Below are 14,737 nucleotides of genomic sequence, written 5' to 3' on the forward strand. Positions count from 1 at the left end.
CAGCTCGTGCACCCCTTCAGTGGACATTCATAGAGCACTCACTAGGTGTGAGGCCTGTGGGAGAGAGGGTCCCCCTCTCTCTCTTTTTTTTTTTTTTAAAGATGTTATTTATTTTCGAGAAAGAGAGTGAGAGCAGATGTGAGTGGGGGCAGAGTAAGAGGGGAGGGAGATTCCCAAGCAAATTCCATGCTGAGCACGGTGCCCACCTTAGGGCTAGATATCATAATTTTTAGATCATGACTTAAGCCCCAAATCAAGAGCAGGTCGCCAAACCAGCTGAATCATCCAGGTGCCCTGAGAGGGCCCCTCTCTTAAGAAGTGTACTGTCTGGGGGCGCCTGGGTAGCTCAGTGGGTTAAAGCCTCTGCCTTCGGCTTAGGTTATGATTCCAGGGTCCTGGGATCGAGCCCTGCCTCGGGCTCTCTGCTCAGCAGGGAGCCTACTTCCTCCTCTCTCTCTGCCTGCCTCTCTGCCTACTTGTGATCTCTGTCTGTCAAATGGATAAATAAAATATTTAAAAAATGAAAAAAGTGTACTGTCGGGGTCCCTGGGTGGCTCAGATGGTTAAGCGTCTGCCTGCAGTTCAGGTTGTGATCTCAGGGTCCTGGGATTGAGCCCTACATCAGGCTCCCTGTTCACCAGAAGGTCTGCTTTCCCCTCTGCCTCTCTCCCCTGCTCATGCTCTCTTTCTCTCTCAAATGAATAAACGAAATCTTTAAAAAAAAAAAAAAAAAGACCAGGGTGCCTGGGTGCCTTGGTGTCTCAGTCAATTAAGGGCCCACCTTCCACTCAGGTCATGGTCCCAGGGTCCTGGGTACAAGCCTGGAGTTGGGCTCCCTGCTCAGTGGGGGGGTCTGATTTTCCCTCTGCTCCTCTCCCTACTCATGCTCTTTCACTTTTTCTCTCTCTAATAAATAAAATCTTAAAAAAAAAAAAAAGTATACTGTCTCACATGGAAGAAGGGACAGTCATGGAAGGCTTCCTAGAGGAGGTGATGCTGATCAGAGACACAAAGCATGAGTTGATTGGGCATCATGTCAATCAAGGGCAATCTGCCTACTCAGGGGAAAGCAGGGGAAATACCAGGTCTCACTTCAGGATTCCTAAACATGAGCTAGATCCTCATGCCAGAGCACTTTCCTCAGTGTCTTGGCATGACTTCCCGGCAGGCCTCAGGTCTCCAGACAAACAGAGCAGGTCAGAGAATTATAAACTCGAGCGCTTCCCCAAACACCAAGTGTCACCATGGCAGGATTTGGGCCTATGGCCCAGCTGCCGCTCCTTCTGCCCAAGCGGACTTGGCCCCCCCCGACCACTCACCAGGCCCCACCACCACCAGAGACCAGCCCGATAGCCAGGCCAAGGCCAGTGAACACTGGGGAAGCAGGTTTGCCCAGGGCAGTTCTTGGTCCTGCTTTAGTTTTGGGAGGAAGTAAAAAGGGAAGGCCTGAGTGGTTTCCCATGGACCCAGCATGACGGCTCGTCTCTCTGACCAGGTTTGGCAAACCGGTGGGTGCAATAAGCAGCTCATGCCCCCAAGCAGGCGAAATCATAAAAATAGAATTACACACTACCAAAATAGAATTACACACTACTAAAAATAGAATTTATATACATAGGTAATACCATGGTCAAGAAAAGCTCTAAAAGGCTTCCAAGCCAGTCCAATACGTTGATGGACAAAACCTACTAGGGAAGATAACCTTTCTGGGTCAACTATTTATCACCCCCAGATGGCTCAAAGTGGCGGTTCCTGGTGTCCGTCTGTCCAAGGGTCCATTCTTACAACAGTTCTTACTGGTCTGCCATAAAGAGTATAAAACGTTTCCTGACTTTTTGTGTAATGCTCTTTTTTTCCCATTTAAAAAGCATCCTTTGCTTTGACATCGTGTGTCTTTTCTAACCTTTTTTGGTATTCGCTTTTAAATTAAAAGAGATGGCAAATGGTAGTGTGTGTTTCTAACATCCTCGCTTGGCAGAATGAAAAGCTGCCGACCGTAGTTTGGTAGCTGTGGTGTCTGGGGGTACTTTACAGGAGCCGGCAACCCAAAAGTTTGGGACCCTTCGGCCCTAGTGGTCATGTGGTCTCTTGTTGAAAGGGGACTGAAGCAAAACCTTCCCGTCAAATGAGTGCAAATTTCAGAGCTGAAGTATCAGAAAGGAAGCCATCCATGTCAGAATGGCCGAGGGCAGGGGCCGCTGCAGAAAACAAAAGGGGGGAATGCTGAGGCCCCCAGAAGAGGCAGCGATGAGAATTTTAAGAGAGAAAACTCCCAGCCACAGCCAGCAGGGAAGTCTTCATCTTTTGCTCTCCGAACGCCATCTCTCCCATTTTCCCGTGAGAGCAGAGATCATGCCATATACTTGAGAAATCAAACCCAGGATGGGGTATGTAGCTTTAGTGAGTATTCATTGACTGAGTATTGGTAAGGGGTTATGGAGGAGGATGCCCTGACGCCCATGCTTAGCCATCGAGGGCACACACACACCCCCACCGCCCCCCACTGCCCCCCGCCAACTAGAGGCCGCCATCCTCAGACAACCAGCAAGCAAGTCTGCACTGGCCTCCCTGGGCTCACTCGCCCATGCCAGCCCTTAGCCATTCATAAGCTGGGCTCCTCCTGAACCCTGGCTTTTCCACACTCTCCTGGCACTCTCCTCCTCACTGAGGATTGGACATGTGGAAAGTTTCAGCCTTGGGAGTTCAGCTCTGGGCAGTTAGTGGGATGCCAAAAGAGAGGGGAAAAAAAAGAAAACTCCCGAAATTGCTTTGAAAGTAAGAAATAGAAGGCATCGTTCCCTCCAACCCCCCTACCCCACCCCACCTTCTGGCTGTGCCCCTGCTACCTTCACTCAGCTCCAAAACAGTCCAGCAGAGATTTACTCAGATTTTCCACACAAACCCCTGCCTCTGGGAGGAGACCAAACTCAGAAGGGGCAGGCCCCGGAGGGATTCTGGAAATAGCTCTCACCGTGTGGCCTGCTCTCTCCACCAGCTCAGAGCTTCTTCGATCAGCTACTTGGTAGCAGAAAGAACATGACACTGGGAGTCAGAAGGATCTGGTTTGACCCCAGCTCAGGCACATCCCTACCATGTGACCTTGAACTGCTGCCTCCATGATCTCATCTATAAAATGGGGTTGAAAATTCCTGCCTTAAAGAGTTATGTGAGACGCAAGAGAGATTGTGGCTATGGAAGGACATTGTGTTCTCCAAGACTCTTTGATGCACTATAGTTTTGTTTTTTGGTTTTTGGGGTTTTTTTGGTGGGGAGCAAAGCAACATTTATTGAGCAAGAGTAGAAATCTGCCAGAGAGGGAGGGGACCTGAGAGGGTTGCCCCCAGAGTTTCTAAGTTTAGGGGTTTTTATAAGCTCTTCTGTGGAACTTCCTTAAGCAATCAGGATGTGCCGAGTCATGCCGATCTGGGCTTTGGGCTTTGGTCACGTATCTGTCTACCTATTAGGTTAATGTCAACGTGCTGATGCTTTCTTTTTGCTGACATCTGGGGGTTTAGATCTTAACTGCCCTTTTTCCATAATAGGGACAAATGCTTTGTGCTTAATTGTCTTATTTTAGGACATTTTGCAGAAGTCATGTCTGTAAACGTTATAAAAGAGAATGCTAGTGATACCCTCCAGTCTTATGCTGTTGCCACAAGCTGTAGGAGGCTATTCAAAATGCAACTGGGGGCTCCTGGGTGGCTCAGTCATTAGGCATTGGACTTCGGCTCAGGTCATGATCCTAGGGTCCTGGGATCGAGCCCCATGTCGGGTTCCCTGCTTGGTAGGAGGCCTGCTTCTCCCTCTCCCACTCCCCCTGCTTGTGTTCCCTCTCTCGCTGTGTCTCTCTCTGTCCAATAAATTAAAAAATCTTAAAAAATAAAACGTAACTGATTAAAATCAAATAAAATGTAAAATTCAGTTCCTCAGCCACATTAGCCACCTGGGGCTCATGGCTACCATGTTGAACAGCAAGCTAAGGAATGTTTCCATCAGCACAGAAAGTTCTATTGGACAGCCCTGCAAAGCTTTAAGAAAAACCACCACCTATCTCCCATCTCCCAGCGGCAGAGGCGAGCTGGGCTCTGGACATCCCTTTCGCCACACTTTTCCCAGGGCAAGGCAATGTCAGTACAGGTCCTGGTTAAAGGGATGGACCCAGCCCTGTTGTGCGGGGGCAGGGCTGCTTTTCAGGCTCTGGATATGGCCAGTTCCCTCTCCACCCCATTGCCCAGAGGCACCGTCTCCCTCACCTGTGACCGATTAGATGAGGCACTGACTTCAAGACGGGTCTCTTAACCCTCTGCCTCCTCTAAGACCTCCAGCACCTTCCCCTCTTGTCTGGGAGATGAACCTTAGCTCCAGATCAGGCTCTGGGCCCAGCACCCCCACACCGGAAGCTCAGCTGCTCCCTAGAGGAAATCTCCATCTTTCCTATAATCTGTGTCCGTGGGACACAAAGACCCTACCCACTGAGTCAACGATCCCTCCCTCGGGTTGAGGACTGTCCTCTCCCACACCCAGAGGCCTTTGCAGACAAGACAGTCTCCTATTCACCCTCAGTATTTCTCTCAGCCCTGCCTTCGGCACCCCACCTTAGCCCCCCCCCCCAGAGGTTTTGGTTAGCCCTGGAACCCTCTCACAGGGGTGGGGCATCCACTTAGGCCTTCAGCAGTTTTGCCTTGACCTTTGGTTTCTGCAGAAAGGGACCTGATGTCAGAGATCCCAGAGGGATCCCTGTCTGGTCCCCACACACGTGTCTTCAGAATCCACCCGGACCCATCCTCCATACATGGGCTTTGCCCAGGGGCCGTGTCTCCAGGCCCCGAGATGGGCCCTGAGCCCCAGGCTGGGGGAGAAGCCAGGTCCTCAAGCACTCGCCCTGCTCCCGCCACAGCTGTGCTGGGGCTATAGCTTGGGATGGCTGGAAACGGCACCGGGGCTCAGGGGCCAGCCAAGCACCCGGCTCCAAAATAGCAGTTGTGTTCACATAAAAGCCTCTAATGAGAGAAAGATGCCGTTTCTTGGCCCCTCGTGTGCTCTCTGCAGACGCCGTCTGGCAGTCCAAGCGGGCCTCTACCGTTTGGCGGCCAGAGGGGAGGAAGGGGGGGTGTGAGTCAGCCCTTGGCCCCCAGCCCCTCAGCATGGACCGCCCTGCTAATTGCATTAACAAATGCCACAATGCTGGGCCAGTCGGGGGCAGGAGGCCAAGGGCAGAGAGCAGTCCCAATTCCCACCGGCTCTGGCAGGCATGGGGCGGGGAGACCACTGGGCAGAGCTCCTGCCTGGCCCAGGGCTGAGGCCCAGATTTGTCTTCAGCTCCTGCCTGAAAGCAGAAGAGTTACCTGGCTATCCCCACAGGCCCAAGGGCGGGGGGTGGGGGAGTGCTTGTCTGGACAGAGGTAGGGCTTTGGAGGTGTCAGAGGCAGAGGGGGCCTCTGGACACTAGAGAAAGATGGGATGGGGTCCCAGGGCCGCCTCTGCCAGGGAGGAGCCCAGGAACCAGCCTTTTCTAGGCAGGCAGTTCTAGGGCAAGAAAGACAGTTCTGTGGCTCACTTGGAGCCCCAAGCCCTTCTGTGGCAGTACCAGATCCCTGGGAAGATCAGGAGGTAGGGAAGACATCACTCCCGCTCACTACTCAACCAAGGCCGGGGCAAAAGCACAGAGGAGAGAACAACCTTGTGATCCAAGAGACCTCTGTTTAAATTCTGTGTGACTGTGGGCAAGTCCTTTCACCTCCGTGAGCCGCAGTGTCATCTAGAACATGCTCATGCATTCAACATTTACGCTTGACCCAGGATGGAAGGCAAGACAGACATTGTCCTTTTCTTCATAGAGCTTCCAACTTAGAGAGATGGTCACAGAACAAGCAAACAAGTAAGAAGAACCGAAATGGAGGTATGGGTTACGAAGGAAGAAAGATTCGGGGGTCAGGATCCAGAATCACAAGGCTGATGTGGGAAAGCCCCGAAAAAGTGTCAGGGGAGCTCCTCTGAGGAGGGGAACTTGAAACAGAATGGGAAACAGGACAGGGAGCCAGCCCCATAAAGAGAGGAAGGAAAGCAAACAGCAGTCTGCCCCAGCACCCAGGGGAAGTGTATTCAAGGAACCCAGGCTGCATTGGGTGGGCGAGGAGGTTCTGGGAGATGAGGCTGGGTGCCTGGCAGCGCGAAGGAGGGAACAGAGATGGGTCACGATATGATGCGTAGAGAGAGAGAGAACCAGAGAGTGGGGAGAGCAGGCAGCTGGTTGTGGCCATCACCCAGGTGCCCACGCTGGTGCCTTCAACGGGAGAGGCAGCCGGGGAAGCAGAGAGCAGCAAACATGCTCCTAGGAGACTTAGGAAGTAAAACGAAGAGGAAGAGCCTGGCGAGGAAGGTGTCCTGGATGGTCCCTAGGCGTCTGAGGCCAGCAGAGCCTTCTCATAGATGGGGATGCCTTTTAACAGGTCGGATAACAGGCAGGGCACCTGGCACAGAGAGAAGGAAACCATGAGCTTGTTTTGGACGAGTTAAGGCTGGGGATGTCTGGGGAGCATTGAGAGCAGACTGATGCAGAGTAGGCACCCGATGAAGGAGGCTGGAGGTCAGAAGAGAGGTCTGGCTGAAGATATATATAAATCTGGGAGTCGTCAGCTCAGAGAGAAGGCTTCCATCCATGGGAAGACATCAGATCATCTCAGAAGCAGTGCGGTGAGAAAGAAGAGGACCCAGGACAATCGTGGGAAACCTAATGTTTAGTCGTTGGGTAGAGGACCAGCAGCAGCCAGGGACATGGAAGCGGGGCACAGCAGAGAATCACACGATGACCCCTCATGGGGTGAAGGGGGTTGAAATGCTTCGTGAGGTCCCTGGCACAGAGTGTGGCTATAATTGCTGTTGTGGATGGTGCCTACGACTGCTCGATAATAAGGGACAATTAACGCTTGGCTTGGCTCCCACGGCCCCTCTCTTCGCATGGGAAATTTGGGAGATCTGCAGGGTCTTGGAGAAGCCCAACATGAAGATGTTGGGTTGAAAGGGAGATGTCAGCGAAGGAGGCAAGAAGAGGAGGCTGGGGATGGAGGAAGGAAACTACCAGGCCACCCACGTGAGCTTGTACCTTCTCAGTCCTTTACTGAACATTTGCCAAGTAGGCACTCCCCTGGTGTCCACAGGACACAGCACCTGGCTTCAGGATCCCTGGATAAGGACACCTCCTAAATGCTTCTTTGAGCAAAGAGCCTTGGGGGCATGCGCCTGCTGGCCAGGAGAGTCGCAGCTAGCTGCCGTGGTGGGGAGAGAGATGAAGGTCTCTTGTAGGACGACACCCGTTGTGTTGGGGGTGGGTCTCCACAGAGGTCACGTGAGCCGCCCCTCACCTTGCTCTCCTCCACTGCCTGCCGACTACGGAGTCTCAGGGGATGGTTCTTCCGGAGACCAGAAGCCCGGAGGCTCCAGACTCTGGCTCCTGGCCATTCCTGACCAGTCGGTGAAGATCCCACCCCTGCCGCGGGATCCCTAACATTTGCTCAGCATTTACCAGTGTGAGGCCTTGGGCTAACTTCTTTACATGTCTGGCTTCTCTTTTTTCTTATAACAACGATGGGTGCCGTTCCTATCCCCATGCCGCATGTAGAGGAACTGAGGCTGAGCGCAGCCAAGCGGCTTGCCTGAGGTCACCACACTATTAAGTGATAGAGAAAGGGCTTGAACCCAACGGGTCTGGCTCCAAAGTTGGGGCTCTTACGCCCCCCGGCCACAGTTTTACCCAGTGAGCTGGAGTCATTACAGAGATGGGATGGGTGGGGCCACATTAGGGGGAAGGGGTCCCCATTGCACTGAGATGTGGACCAGAACAAGAGCCACCATGCCCACAGAGGCTCTGAACCAAGGAGGCAGGGACAGATGACAAGGCCCACTCCAGGATCTCCTGAGTCTTCTGGAAGGGCTGATAGAAGTGAGGCGGCAAAATGGGACCTCTCGGCATAGTCCTGGGCTAGGCCCTGCATGATTGAGTACGTGCTTACTGTTTCCCTTGTGTCCAATGAGCACCTGCCATTGCGGCGTGCCCAGGGCCATGTGACACAGCCCCTTCCCGCAGCATCAAGACCAAACCCATATGGAGCACAGACATCATACCAGACCTTGAACTAAACATCTAACCCAAGTTATCTCATTTGTCTCTTACAACTCTGTGAGGTAGAGACTAACACCAGGCACACTTTACAGGTGAGGAAACTGAGGCACAGAGAGCGTGAGCATCTTGCCCGGGGCCACATAGCTAAGTGGTGGGGCTTGCATGTAAACCCAGGTAGTCAGGACCGTCTCCTGGACGTGGATGAAGATGACAGCTAAACTTACCAAGGGCCAGGCTCTCTACACAGACTTGCCCATTAATCGGGAGCGTGAGCCCGGGACTCTAGAGCCAGGCTCCCTGGACTCACATCCAGGCTCTGCTGACTTCCTGGAGGCGTGACTTGGACAAACCTCATTCGTAAATGGGAGAGAAAGATCAAATGTAGTTTAGAGGATTGTGAGGATTAAAAATTAGCAATAACAAGTCCTTTGAATAGGACCCAACCCATGGTAATAGCTACAGTGTTATTATTAATCCTCAAAAACAACACTGTATTGATGATTATACTCATTTTCTGGATGAGGCTCTAGAAGAAAGCCAGTCACTTGCTTGAAGACACGGAGCTGGGATTCAGATCCACAACTCCTTGGACTTGGCACCAGAATCCAAAGCACATACTCTTAACCCTGAGCCTTCCCACTTGGTGGTGGTGATGGTGGGCTAACTCCCCTCCTCCTGCCCCACCCCCCACTTCCTTCCCCCACCACAGCACCTGCGGGATTCCCTCTGCCCTGCCCACAATAGCCTCTGCGCATCTAGGCCCAGAAAAGATGAGCAATCAAAGAATTCTTCAAATCTTCTTCCCCAGTGTGAGCCTTCAGAAGCCCCCGAAGCGTGGTGTGTGTATGTGTGTGTGTGTGTGTTGGGGTGGCCACGGGGGTGAGCCAGTCTGGGAAGGCTGGACAGGCTCCCAAAAGCCTTAACTATAAACAGGATCCAGTCAGCCCACACTCTCCAGAGCTCCCCCTCAGGAAGGGCTTCAGGCAGGCCCCCAGCAGCAGCCTCCACAAATCCATAAACACATAAACCCCGTGGCAGAGCTGGCAAGGCCACAGAAGGGAAGGCAGATGCCATGACCACAGGAAAAGATGACAGCCCCACTTCTGACCTCGCCGAGGTAGAGTGAGGAGTTGGGGTTCCAACAGTGGCGGTCCACAGAGGCAGTGGTTCCCCGAGGTCCAGGGACCAGACAGGGACAAAGCAAGGGGCCTGCCAGGCAGATGGACCGATAGGTCACAGCAACCAAGAAGTCTGTGAGGGGAGGTAAGAGGGGGCCGCGGGTCCCAGGGGGCACACTAGATGAGTAGTGGGTCAGATCCACAGATTTCTGGCAGAGACCTGGGGACAGACTGAGTCTCCTCACAATTCTGGGACGAGACTTCATTCTTGGCAGTGGGGGTAGGTCACACAGCCCTCCTTGTCAGCCCCCCTCTCCTGCTGGCCAACGAGGCGCCCCACACGTGTACAAGTGCTGGGAAAGAGCCCCGAGCCTTCTCCAGCCTTGGCACTCTTGGCTCCAGCTGGGAGGGCAGCTGTGGGGAGGGGAGAGGAAGATGCTAACCCCGGGGGGAAGCAGGAGAGCCAGCTGACGGGGTGTGGAGCCAAAAGCCCCACATTCTACAGAGCCAACACCCCACCGCCCACGTGGTTCTCGTTAGGCTCTTTAGCAGCAAAACAGCAACAAGCAAACAGCAGAGGGCCCAGCTAATGTGCACACAGCCCTCGCGCGGGCAAGCCAACTTCAAGTGGGAAAGTGATGCCCACTGGCAACTCCTCCAGGAGGGCTGCCAGGCTGCATGCCAGGGTCAGGGGGGATGACTGGGGGATTAGCAGGGCGAGAGCAGCCCCCAGCTGGGGCACAAGGGTGCGCACACACACACACGTTGCTTCTGACAATGTGCAGACTCACCCAACCTTGAATTTCCAGTGTCAAAGCTCCAGTCTGGCAGACGCTACCACAGGAAAGTCATGAACAAGTTAGGAAACCGAGAACCTCCTGCACTGGCGGGGCAGGAGCAGGGCCCAGGCCCAGAGCCCTCAGGCAGCTGGAGAGGGACCGCCCCCTCCGAAGCTCTGGCTTCAGCTTCAATCTCAGCTGCCCTCTCAGCCAAGCTCACTAGAACCTACCAACCCGGCTCCCCATCTCGCACCCCAAACCCCTGCCAGGTCCTCCAGAGTGCCCCAAGGCTCTGCTTCTCAAAGTGTCATCCCGGACCCACCAACGGCAGCGGCAGCAGCCCCCGAGAACTTGTTAGAAACTCAGACTCTCCAGCGAGCCCCAGACCTGCTGAAGCAGAATCTGCACTTCATTTTTTTTTTCTAATTTGTTAAAGATTTGATTTGTTTACTTGTCAGAGAGAGAGAGAGAGAGCACGAGCTGGAACGCACAAGCAGGAGGAGCGGCAGACAGAGGGAGAAGCAGCCTCCCCTCCCCGCCCCAGCAAAGAGCCTGATGCGGGACTCAATCCCAGGACCCTGGGATCATGACCTGAGCTGAAGGCAGACGCTTCACTGACGGAGCCACCCAGGTGCCCCAGACTCTGCACTTTAAATAAGATCCTAGAGGATTCATGGGGAACATCCAGATTTGAGGAAGGGCCCCCAAGGCAGATCTTCTTATGACTGACCCAACTCTGCTCAGTGGGCCTTCAGGCCCCGCTCGAATTGCCTGCGGTGCTTTAAAAATACACCCGTGCCCAGGCTCCAGCACCCAATCTCAGAGCTTCCGCTGAGCACGAACCCCTGGCTACCCACATCCCTGGCTTCTCTGCCCAGGATTGCTGCTGATTTTGAGTCTCTGATCCTCCTCTGACAAGTCTGTGACCTTAAGCCAGACACCCGAGCCACATTGTCTTCATCTTTTTAAGTTTGAAGGACGGGTGTCTTCCCCGTCTCTGCCACCAGCCACAGAGGGCCTGTCCTCAGAGAGCCTCACTCATCCAGGCTCCCTAGAAAGGAAGGAATTTTCAGGGGAAAGATCTGCTTTGCTGTTTGTTTTTGAGTTGGGGGTTTGGTTTCTCTACCTGGGGACCCTTCAAGAGACCCAGGATTCATGCCTGAGCCTCACCATCAGGCGGGAAGAGGGTCAGGGCCCCGGGTTTGAAGCAGAACCAAGAGCCGGGTGAGCGAGCTTCTCCATCTCCACAGAAACAGAAGCATCCCCATCCCACCCCCTCTCGGGAGGCCTCAGAATCAGAGCCAAGGGCCTGTCTCAGGGCTGCGAACACCGCCGGCCTTGTCGTAGACCCAGGCCATTAGCCGCGAAGCCCACACACTGAATAGGGCCTGGGGCTTGTCGCTGGGCAGGAAGGGGCTCTGGTGAGACTGAGTCCTTTCAGCCAGGCTTAGGGCCTGGCAGAAGGTAGTGGCAGGGGGGCAGTCAGGTGGGGCTCCTGGGCCAGCCATAAGGGCCTGGGCAGCTGACAAGGCCTCCAGAGGAGCCTGGGGTGTGAAGAGAGATCCAATACCTGATTTCACCTGTGAGGACTCCAAAGTCTAGAAAGCCCCACTCTCAGCTGGGGTTGGGAGGGAACAAACCCCCACAGAGAAGAATGTGAGGCTCCGAAGTCAAACTGCCTGGATCGAGCCCCAGCTCCTGGCCTCGGAAGAGCGTTTCCTTGGCCGCGGGTCCCAGTCAACCCAAGACTCTGCTTCCTCATCTGTACGTGGGAATGGTCACTAAATGGCCACTCCACAGGGTTATTGAGAGCCTTGATGAGGGTAACGTATGTGAGGAGCTCAACACAGCGGTGGGCACAGAGCCGACGTCAGCTGTGAGCTAGCCGGGGCGGCCGTCCCGGCTCCCAGGTGTGGAAAGTGAGAGCTGGGAAGAGCAGGTCAGATGAGCTATCTGGCCGCAGGGGCTAATGATTAAGAAGAGGGACCCTGGAGTCAGGTTACCTGAGTTCAAATCCTGCCATTTCCAGTCCACGTGACCTTGAACAAGTGACCCACCTGTGCCTCAGTTTCCTTCTTTGCCCAATGGATAGTGGTCGTCGCTGCCCCTCAGGCCCTGTAAAGTGTACCTGGCACAAGTGAGGCTTTGGAGGCCTTGGCTCTTGCCGGCACAGCCTCTGTACGCTGAACAGAGGCTTGAGCTTGGAGGCTAGGCTCTTCCTGCCTCACTCCTTGCCTTCTACAGAGCTACGATGACAACTCTCCCTTTGCTCTCATTGGGGCCAGCCAGGAGGGAGGAAGACTGCTCCAGACATGGGACTGGAGCCTCCTCTGAGAGCCTCGTGCCGGCAGGAGGCCTGATGGAGGCCAGGACTGGCAGGGCCGGGAGCCAGGGCAGGGGGGGCGTTCCCACAGCACGTGACGTGAATGCTGCCCCTAGAATCGAGGTTCCGGGGTCAGGTCTGTGCTGCAGATCACAAGGGTGCATGTGCGCCCAAGGGCCCCCATGGCCAGGGCGAGCGGGGCAGCAACACAGTGGGGCAGCAGCACGAGAATGCAGGAAGCTTTGAAAACACGAGTGGGGAATTTTGTCTGAAAGTCGTTTTCAGCTGGAGGCCTTTTAAATTTCTCTCTTCCACCACCCATTGCCTCCATTCTGGAGAGGCAGACGGGGAAGACACCTTTGCTCCAGGTTCCGAAGTCCCTGGAACTGGCCATTCTCGAGGGAGAGGGGCAGAAAAGGGTGGATGGGGCAGAGGCACTCACGTTTGATACAGTGGTTGGTGCTGTTCGCTGTCGTCCAACCCGGGCAGCACTGTCCCCCGCAGACATTCCTCCTGTGGGGTCAGCAAAAGTGGGTCAGCACAAGGGTGCTCAGAGAGGTCCTATTCCGAGAGCCCCTTGGGACGGTGCCACCCTCTATGGGCGGGGCCACGGGGAACACTGCCATGCTGGCCAGACCTGCTCTAGGGCGTCCGTGTGGCCCCCGGGGCAAGAACTTTGCAATCCCGCAGATCTCACACTGAGTCCTGATGGCCATTTTCTGCGTGATCTAGCGCAACCTCACTCCCTCCGTCAGTATGATGCGGGGAATTAACACTTGCCTGGCTGGGCTGCTGTCATGATTAAATGAGAGAGAGAGAGGGAGAGAGAGAGAGAGAGAAAACATAACACAAAGAAGGCACTCTCTGGGCCGATTAATGACAGTGATGATGCAGGTGATGAAAAAAGCAAGTTCAGAGAGGTTCAGTGACCGGCGGAGGCTCAACAATGAGTAGTGCCAAAGCCAGGTCCGAACCTGAGTTGTCCCATCTCTAAGTCATGCTCCATCCCTACTCTGCCCCTCACCAAAAAAATACACACGGTGGGCCTTTGCCCCACAAACACTGACTCTCGAAGGGAAGCTGGAAAACGCGCATGTGTGTCACCTGCCCACAGATGTCCATGGGAGGAGCCTTGCACTTGAGCAGGCTGGTGCGTGGGGCAGGGGAGACAGAGGGAGTTGGGGTTGGAGAATTTCTATTTAAGAGGGGCTTCAGGTGATGGGCTGGCAGGAGGATGAAACTGGGGACTTGGGTTAAGCTGTGCACAGGGAGCACACTCTGGGCAGGTGAATGGAATTTACTTTATGGGGACAGCCCTTCTCCAGCTTGCTCCCTGGTGCTGGCACTACGGGCCCCACAGGAGACACTGGTTGGTAGGAACTGCTGGGGTACTCGCCCAACTCACCCAGACTTTGTTTTCAGGTGTGTGGTGAGGCCCCTGTAACACCAGCAGCTTTTGTCAGCCCCAGCTTTCCAACTAGAGACCCACATGCCTGGACCTGGGTGACTTCTCTAAAAGGGTCCGCCCCAGGGAAGGCTTCTGAGGGCCCGGGCCTGGCCCTGGCTGTGTGGACCCCACTATTACCACCAGAAATTGTCTACGGAGCACTCACTGAATCAGGCTGAGTGGGCAGCAGAGAATGAGCTGGAAGATCAGCGTGCAGAGAAGGGGCCACTCCTCTGACCCCTGTAGACCGAAGAGTGAGCATCTGGTCTTGTTTACGAGTTTATTTGACATTTGAGTGGACCCCAAAACTTGTGTGGTTTTTGAAGCCTTACAAAACATTCAAAATAAATTCCTGTAGCTTGGAAAAGCTGAAGCCCATTTCTAGCCCTGTGGCCCAAAGTTGTGGGGAGCTGCCTCCCAGGGAGCTCCCGGAATGTCCTCCCAGCCAAAAGCTGGGCCACCACCAGCCACCTCAAAGCCTCTCTGGCCCGCTGCCTTCCGAGGCTTCCTGGCTCTGTGACAGCATCCTCACCATCAGGGCCCAAGTCACCAGGTTCTGAGGAAGGGGCTGGTCCTCATAGCTGGGCTTTCTGTGTATGCACACTAGAGGAAGGTGTGTGTATACTACCCACACCTCTGTAAGTCACTACCCCTTGTGGTGGTGACAAGTCCTCTTAGAGACTTAGGAGGTCTTCAAAAGGAAACAGACTTCATACCTGGGAGTTTTCTAAGAACTAGGGTCCGTTAGCTCCCAGAAAGCACAGACAGAGGGGCCCACTTGGCTGGAAGGTCATGGCGTGGAGCCCAGCCCAAAGAGGCCCCCTGAGCCAGCTGTCACCCCAGATGCCCTCGGGACAGCTTTGTAGCTGACTAGAGGAGGTGGCAGCTGGCCTCCCGCTTGCCAGTGGTAGAGCCCTCAGGGGTCTCAGGAACCTGGTTGTAATCAAAGAC

General features: G+C 54.5%; 1 protein-coding gene across 1 annotated transcript in view; it reads right to left on the reverse strand.

Annotated features, from left to right (window-relative positions):
- The window catches only part of LTBP2 (latent transforming growth factor beta binding protein 2), a 102,539-nt gene that overhangs the window by 82,324 nt on the left and 5,478 nt on the right, over positions 1 to 14,737 (reverse strand). The window contains exon 2 of the mRNA XM_082733373.1: positions 12,782 to 12,852. Within this exon, the coding sequence (XP_082589499.1) occupies positions 12,782 to 12,852 (71 nt within the window). The remainder of the gene's footprint in view (positions 1 to 12,781; positions 12,853 to 14,737) is intronic.

The sequence above is a fragment of the Mustela nivalis genome (assembly GCF_964662115.1).
Source record: "Mustela nivalis genome assembly, chromosome: 6".
NCBI classification, from domain to species: Eukaryota; Metazoa; Chordata; class Mammalia; order Carnivora; family Mustelidae; genus Mustela; species Mustela nivalis.